Source organism: Ipomoea triloba, chromosome 10 (assembly GCF_003576645.1).
Source record: "Ipomoea triloba cultivar NCNSP0323 chromosome 10, ASM357664v1".
NCBI lineage: Eukaryota > Viridiplantae > Streptophyta > Magnoliopsida > Solanales > Convolvulaceae > Ipomoea > Ipomoea triloba.
In genome coordinates, this window is record NC_044925.1 from 26,871,283 (window position 1) to 26,880,063 (window position 8,781).

Consider the following 8,781-nt stretch of genomic DNA (forward strand, 5'->3'; position numbering starts at 1 on the left):
TATATATATATATATATATATATATATATATATATATATATATATATATATATATATATATATATATATATATATATATATATATATATATATATATATATATATATATATTAAACTACCCAGATTGGGATATACACATATATACCCCATTATATCATCATACATGTGTTGAAATATACAATGCTGGCTGCCTCCATTAAAAAAATAAAATAAAATAATTTACAATTTTTTTTTCCACAGAAGGACGAAAACAATTAAAGCTCAGACTCTGTTACAATGTAATATCTATTCATAACTACTTGAATCAAAGTTGCCTCCTTTAAGGCTCGAACTCACTCCCATCATCCATGTGGGAGTGTTAATCGGGACACCGGATGCCACTAGACCACAAGGTCTTTGGCATATTAGTTAACGCAGTTATTAATTGAAAGTAAAAATGTTTGATTTCTATTTTATTAATATCTCCAAATTCAAGGTATATGTTTTAGCATTATTAGTTGATTAATAATTAATTAGCGATTTATTGAGAGTTTAAAGGATTAGTTTTGAAATTAAAATAATAAAATAATAATAATAATAATAATAATAATAATAATAATAAATAGATTAGTTGTCAATGATAACATTAACTATCGTAACTCCTCGCACTTTGTTCGAGACTAAACATTTTTTTCCCCGAAAAATACCAAACTAGCTTTTAATTAGTAGTTTCAAATTTGAATATTTTAGGGCTTTGGGGAATTGAACATGTGAAAATTGGGTTGTCGGTGAAGAAGCTTAGGGTGTAAGTGCAAGCCTGCAGGTACGAACATAACATGTATTTCAAACATAGAGATTTGCGTGCCTTAGCTTTTTGACAATGAAGGGAGACTAATGCCCTACTCACATGTACAATGTGATCACATGAAACTTGTGTGTATATAGTTTGGAGACATTCAAAGCCTAGACATATAGTCTGTCTATCTATGGCTTTTCTACTCTTGACTTCAACCTATAGCTATTAAGTAGCATATACCAATAACTCAAGGTAAATGAATTGTTAATATAACAGTAAGATCAAAGGTTAAACATGAGGAGTGTGATTGAGTGGAAAGGGCTCATCCATCCTTAACCAAATGTCAAAGGTCCGATCTTTGGCTTTGGATATGGAGTAACCTTAAATAGTCAGGTCAACTGTTCCACTCAATAAGTGTTCGGGACCCCAAAAAAAGGTAAGATTACAACCTTTCTTAAATTACAGTCATTGATTATTTATTTATTTAAAGGGTTAGCATCAAGATTACAACAATACTCAGAATTTAACTAAAAATAAAAATTTTATTAGATGATATGAAAATTCAAACCTGTTGCATTAATCTAATTCTAATACCAAATTAAAATAAGTGTCCATTCTTTAGTAAAACTAACAGTGTAGGAAGGAGATATTTGGGAGCCAAATTCAAAGGAACCACACGTGTACAGTTTGGCCTACTTTAACCATGAAAAATATTCTCCTAATAAATAAAAAAATCCTAACCAAACAAGGCGATAAGATTCTATGAATGTTCATTAGAATTTGACTACCACTATCATTGTACTGTCAAGATGTTCCACTTATCTTTTTGGGCTCTTTGCTTTAACTACAGCGGCCCACCCCCGCAATCCGCTTCAATCTTTGAAACTTTCAAGCCCCAAAAGTTTTCACATCATTTTGCTTCTTGGTTAATACAATCAATTTTCATTTTCGCACTATTCAATACCCGTGCGTCTTATACTTTTGCTTTCATAATTCAGTCTCCGGAAAAGATTTCTATAGGCAACAATAATGAGACGCTACCATGCCCTAGGTATAATTATGGAGAGGAATGGATCAAATAGCGGAATTACAGTTGACTTTTTCATGACAAGAAAAATTGGAAAAGTAAATTATATGAGTTAATATCATATGAGGTCCTCCAAGTATAGTGATTTTGTCATGTTTAGTTCTAAATTTTCAAATTGATCATCCGTGATCCTTCGATTTTCAAATTGTTATCATCAGTTAACCATTCATAATCTTTCAACTTTCAAAATTTGACCAATCATGATCCTCCTAAAAAGATCATAACTGGTTAAAATTTCATAATTGAAAGACCATATATGGTTAACTTGAACCAAGGATGCCAATAATTTGAAAGTCGAAGGACCACGAATGATCAATTTGAAAATTTAAGACTAAACGTGGTAAAATCACTATACTCCGAAGATCCCATATAATATTAACTCTAAATTATACTAAAAAACTTGGTATTAAGTGAATAACAAACTTAACTCATACATAATAATCAAACTCATGACCTTTATGAGAATATGCTTCACTCACCCTTGTCAAGGTGAGCAGATCTCATTCACCTTACATAGTGTGCTAACTTCTGATCGACATCACAATACAGTAAAACCTAAGTGGAAGTGCAATAAATGATTTTTTTTTTAATTTAAAAAAGGATGTAGAATCTAACAAGATTTTTTTATTATCCCTTCAAAGGGAAATTCTTTTTTCTTTCCGCAATATTGGAAAGTCAAAAGAGAAGATGAGATTTTCCCTGTTCCTGTTGTTTCAGAAATTTAGCAGAATCTGAGGATAACCTTGACGACCACACAAATATACAAGCTTGAGGAGGATGATACTGCTACAACAGTACAATACAGTACAATACTGGACTACTTTAGCAATTTAGCCTTAGGCAGACACAATGTAATGCAATGACAAAGAACAACCTCCGTGGAAGGGGGCACTAAGAATATGCTAGCAATATCACAACCCACCCACTAAATTCTCCTCTTTCTATGTTTGGTCTATGTACTGTCATGTCAAAATCAATCTCCAACTGTTCATCACTAAACAGTTCTAGTAGCTTCTTTTCTTAGGGAAATTTCATAGCTATGCCATTTTCGTGCTCTAATATCTGTGGTGATAATGATGATAATCACAATCTCACAGAAAGATTTCTTACCTTAAGGTAGGGTAGGGTAGGGTGGATTGGATGTCATTAGGAATTGCATATCAGCCAAGACTACCTGCAAATGTCAACAAAAACCAATACTGAAAAATAATGTGTGGACTACTGATAAGCTGTGCCCACACGTTCATTTCTTTAAATAGAAGATCAAGAAAGGTTTATGTCGTCTGAGAGAAAATCTCCAGTGGTGGTCACATGCACATTGAAACAAGCCATCAGTCGTGCAGAACTATGGCACCAATCATGTTAAAGTTCCTGGCGTGATACATTTAATACATCAAATTAACAGAAAATTGTGACCACTTTACTTTTTCTTCTATTCACGCTTTTAAGTTGCTGGTGCATAAAGCTGTTTTCTCTTGTCTAGGCTGTTTACACTGCAATGGTAATGGTGGGTTAGAACATTATAAAATGACGAACCAAAATTAACAGCAAACTGATACAATTATCAGTTAATTGGAAGTTTCCAAACTCACCCAAAAAGAAGACAACCATATTGTAAATTCAAGACAAAGTTCGTTTGTTGAAAGACTCCACAGTCAAGTTTGCTGTGAAAGCAGGAATCGAGTTCATCTTACGAACAAATATTTCAACCTGCAAAGCACAGAATAAGGTTTTAAATTAATTACAATTCAAATTGACAAGGTTCCAAAAATTTATTAGCCCCATATACTACTAAAACCCCCAAAAATCTGTTGTGAAGTAGTAGTATTGTAATTTAAGCATTTGCAAGTATGAATGCAAAATATATCCGCAATAGGAAGAAGAAAACAGATTGGTATTATAAATATTAAAAGGCTATAGCCATATTTAATTAAATAGTAAAGAAGCAAAATATATCCACAATAGGAAAACAAGCTAGAGGATCAACATTCAACAACATCAGGAATAAAACATTCACAAAGTGTTGAGGAATAGTTTAACCTGACGAGATATATCCGCCTGCAAGGTGTATTGATTTGCCTAATATGATAAAATAACAAAAGAAGAGTTAATTCATTAAGCTTATCAAATATATAATAAATAGTACATGATCACAAAGGTGCATTACATCACAATTAATTTCATCTTTAATTCTATGCTTAAAAAGAAAAGAAAAAAAAAATTGACACCCAACAGAAGCATGGCAGAAAGCATGCAATCAGAGCGAACAACTGACAATTTTGACAGGATAACTTGGTAAAACAGTCTATCTTAAGCCTAACTTGTCCATAAACCTGTAAAAAGGTATATAAATATAACATTCAGTAAGTCCAGCTTACCAAAATGTTTGTATTCCCAGATTCATATTCAAACTCAAGTTTTTCATCATCACTTTGAGCATAGATAGATTGAAGTGTAAAGTGTGTCACTGGAATTCCATCTGCACGCTGGTGATCATCCATCACAATCTGTAGTAAATTGAACATCAGCATAATTAACAGATGGTTAACTAATTCTATACATTAAAAGTGTGTACAATTATCTTCAGTGATTAACAAAAAAGAAGTGCAAGCAATGAGACATTATCCATTCCTTCTATCTAACTGACGACATGGAACGTTAATTTAACTAAACAAATTTAAGTTACAAAAGGAGTTAGATCAACTATGTAATTTAATTTGCCAAATCCTTGCTATCATGAAATTGCTTTTCTCTATTCAGACACACCATCTGTGAGTAACCCCAGTGATGATAGCACTCAAATTGCAAGGAAAATGTATTGATATCAAACAAGGTCAAAAGAATTTAGTGGTTAATAAAGCTCTGGCTATAGCCAGAAATCATCTATTACCTTGTACCCAAAAAGTTCACAGCAGGCCCTTCTGAAGACTGAGATTCTATCAGCAAAAACTGTCTTGTATCTTCATCAAAGAATACTAAGAAGTCAGATGTTTCAACTTCCTCACCAGAAGCAATTAAGAGCAAAGCAAATATCAAGAGAAATTCATTGCTTGCTCACCTCTCTTCCCGTTTCTCTAGTGTTGCAACTTGCTCTTTGAGCTGCAGAATCTTTCCAGAAATATAAGAGTCAACCAGTGTTCCAGCATCTGCTGGATAATCTAAACAATATGCAATTGGAAAAAGAATAAGACCATCAACTAGACTATAGAGTTCAGTCATGACACACTGAACATATCAACTATACTGACTCAACCAAAAAGCAGATCAAGTAAAGAAAACGTGATGAAAATGAACAAAAACTCATCACTCTATCAAGGGTATTGGTATTCATATCATATCAACAATATTAGTAAATCTCATTAGTAGTCATTCCTATATAATTCAACCAAGCATCTTACTAATTTGGAAGATGACAAGACTAGCTTTTGATGCTTCTCACAAAATATAATTTTAGTACAACATTGTTCCAAGACAGAATCCAATTTTGACAAGAAAAAAGAAGACATGAAGTTCCCAATGAGAGTATGAGATTCTATGTGCACAATCTAAGCATAGTAGCAAAAATCATTTGAATTTTTCATGAACAGGAGTAGAAGTGTAGAACATCAAAAAACGACACAACTTTAGAACAAAACCTAAAAATACCCGATTGTTTCTTCAATTCTTCAACGGCCTGTAACTTCTCCTTAGTCTTCTGCAACTCATTCTGCAGAGCCTCTATAGTTTGTTTTGTTTCATTATCAACTCCCAGGGTGTTAACCATTCGCAGAACTTTTGTGTTCGCTGATGAATAATCACCGTGCCCCAGCTTTGAAAAAAACAAAATGATAGGTAAGCTAAATACTCAATAATTTGCTTTTCAGCTGTACAGTACAGGTAGTGGCAAAATAATCTGTAGCACAAATTATAAACATCTTACTTGCCATAATATAGCAATAAGAACTCACACTACAATTAAAAACATAAACTATCCTTAATTATGTTATAACAGATCACAATGTAAACCAAGTAATAATTGTTTTTGCGAAAACATAAGGATAGTATTTAACTTCAAATCAACCTTGGATTCCAATAGAGCAATCTCAGATCGTAAACGGTCACCCTCCCTCTCTAATGACTTTATTCTCCTTGCTTCACTACTCAGCCTGTCATTCAGTAACTTCAGTTCATTAAGCTGACGACCATTAACTTCCTTTTGTTCAGATAAACTGCTCTCTAGTTCCTTTATAATGTTTTCCTTCTTAGCAAGAGATAATTCAAGCTCCTGTATTTTGAAACAATTAGCAACTGCAATCGCTATTTGCTAGAAAATTAAATGAGAAATATGTCAGAAGAAAAAGGTCCCAGTTATTTTGACCTGAACAACTTTTCCACCTGAGACCTCAATGCCAGTATCCACGCTCTTTTGTGTCCTTGGCTCTTCAACAATATGTTTTAATCGGTCTCTTTCCTCAGAAACAGAAGCAAGCTAGAGAGGCAATTGAGAACAATTAGACACACACACACAAATGAAAATATTCTATGTAAATTAAGAGGTTATAAGGAATTTGATTGGAGGACTTGGCATATTCAAGTATTTTTAAAAGGTTGAGTTTGACTCGATCAATTTTGGCAGAATCAGTTGACTAATGAGTTTGAAATCTTGATTACACAAGGGTTTAAATTAGATTTTGATACCTTTTGTTAATTTTGTGTATAATAATTGCAAACTTTAGTTTATGAATCTGGAATTCAATTCTAGTCCTCAAGAATAAAAGTCGATCCTAGAGAAAGTTATGTACATCATAACTGTTGAGTTTGTAAGAATCATAGGCCTGGCGGGTGGAGAATAACACCACCCGCCAGTTAGGAGGAAGCAAGATGAAGAATCAAGAAGAGAGAAATGGCTGAAAATATATTAACTATCTTACTTTATGTCTTTTACTGAAAGAAGATTACACAATATATATACACATAAAAGATGCTCAAATAGTAAACCTACAAAGCTACCCAATAATCTTTTCAGCTCCCAAGGCTACAGTATGTTCATTTCAGCTCCCAAGGCTTAGTTCACACTGCTCAAGGAAGACAATTCTAACAATAACATTCTGATTTCCCACATATTTGTACGTGTAAAATAATATGTAAGCTCCTATTCAAGCATCTGGTCTAGCCAACAAGGTTTGTACCCCATCTGCATCATCACCCTCAGATTTTGTACCCAACTGACCTCCAAGAAGCAAATGATTATTTGGTGGGAATCTATTTGGATTTGAACTCCTTTAGAGCACAAATACTATTGAATTTGTTTGAGCTAATTAGAACTCAATCCTAGATGGGGCTTAATTTGATTGTAGCCTCACTATAAGGGCAACAGTAAGGAAAATAAGTACATCAGTGAAAATTCCATGCAAGTATGGAACAGACTAGACATGCACAGAAAAGCAGCAATGGAGCAGAAAGACAGAAAGGACAAGAACAATGAAAAAAAATTAATTTCGCAAGCATAAGACAACTAATTAAGACCCAACCATCAATTCAGTCCTCTTCAACTCTGACTTCAATATTTCTGCCTTCTCCTTTGCCAGGTTAACCTCAGCTTCTGCGTTGCTTTTATCAAGCTTTGCATTGTCCAAAGCAACCTCCATTTGTTTCAAACTTGCCTGAGCCTCTCCCATTTTTATCATGCTATCAAGAACCTCTCTGCATCCCACAAGAAGAATGTGAAAAGGAAACAAATCGTAACAGAAATGTAGTTAAACATCACCTCTATCATTGAGGAGCTCAAAATGTTACCTACCCTCCCAGGGGATTCATTTTAATGAGCTCTGATAATTTTAGCAAGTAAACAGAAAGGTATCCATAATTAAGGAAAAAACTACAACGACAGCCAAAAATAATTAAAATCGGAACTATGGAAAGCAGTGATAGACTATATGCCATTATGTTGGGAATGAATTCATTAATTATCAAGAAGGTCCAGATTGGGTAGAACCAAAAATGAGTATGTGCAATGCAATTTCAGCACTATTAACACTAGAGAAAAGGCACCAATAAATTCAATGGAAATGATGCACCTAATGTATGCAATTCACATTGGATCCATTCTTCATATGGAAAGATCAATGGTGACATGAATCTAAAAATTTATAATAGTAGGATAAATTGGAACTGATTTTTATGTGACTGAAATTTTTGCTAAGGTGATTGATAAATTCTGCTTTGATGTCTTCATATTGGCTAATGTTTTATGGGAGCAAGTGTTGGGTGGAGAAAATGCAAAATGTCCATAAGATAACCATAATTGACATGAGAACGCCAAAATGAATGTCAGGTAATGAATGAATTAAAAAAATTAAGAATGATTTTGTGTCAACAAGGCACAAGTGGAACACAAATTTTATGTGGAAAAGGCACAAGTGAAACACAGGGAAAAAAATGAGAAAATCCATTTAAAACAATTTGAACATGTCCAATGTAAAATCCATGGACACATCAGTTGGAAAGAGTATTTAACAAGATAGTTATATGATATAGAAGAGGAAAAGGCAGACCTGAACTATCAATATCACTAAGAAAAATAGGGCTGTTTAGTTCATTTATCAGTTTTCCAATTTTCCAGTTTTCTATTTCTCCAATTTTTCAAATTCATTTTTCAAACAATTTGTGGAATGTATATAATAAAAAATCCAATACACCAATACTAAATATTTGAAAGGTAACAAACATTCAGCAATACATTACAACTATTTAAATTAAATTATTTTAATCATTACAAAATGCGATTTCAGAGTGTTTGTGGTGTTGAAATTAAAAAAGAATGCTAAAAATGCCCCCAAAATGAACGTTAAAATTGCGGGGAAAAAGGAATGGAAAAAAAAACATTAAAATGCAGAAAAATAGGAAGAAAAACAAGTTTTTTTTTGTTTTTTTTTTTTTT

At 33.0% G+C, this 8,781-nt stretch overlaps 1 protein-coding gene across 1 annotated transcript in view; it reads right to left on the reverse strand.

The window, feature by feature from the left end:
* Positions 1–3,062: 3,062 nt before the first annotated feature.
* LOC116032484 (mitotic spindle checkpoint protein MAD1) overlaps positions 3,063–8,781 on the reverse strand; it is a 10,740-nt gene continuing 5,021 nt past the window's right edge. The window contains exons 8-17 of the mRNA XM_031275074.1: positions 7,373–7,544; positions 6,220–6,330; positions 5,923–6,126; positions 5,508–5,670; positions 4,921–5,020; positions 4,753–4,822; positions 4,241–4,369; positions 3,903–3,941; positions 3,455–3,572; positions 3,063–3,355 (exon numbers count right to left, since the gene is read on the reverse strand). Of these exons, the coding sequence (XP_031130934.1) occupies positions 3,483–3,572; positions 3,903–3,941; positions 4,241–4,369; positions 4,753–4,822; positions 4,921–5,020; positions 5,508–5,670; positions 5,923–6,126; positions 6,220–6,330; positions 7,373–7,544 (1,078 nt within the window). The 3' untranslated portion in view covers positions 3,063–3,355; positions 3,455–3,482. The remainder of the gene's footprint in view (positions 3,356–3,454; positions 3,573–3,902; positions 3,942–4,240; positions 4,370–4,752; positions 4,823–4,920; positions 5,021–5,507; positions 5,671–5,922; positions 6,127–6,219; positions 6,331–7,372; positions 7,545–8,781) is intronic.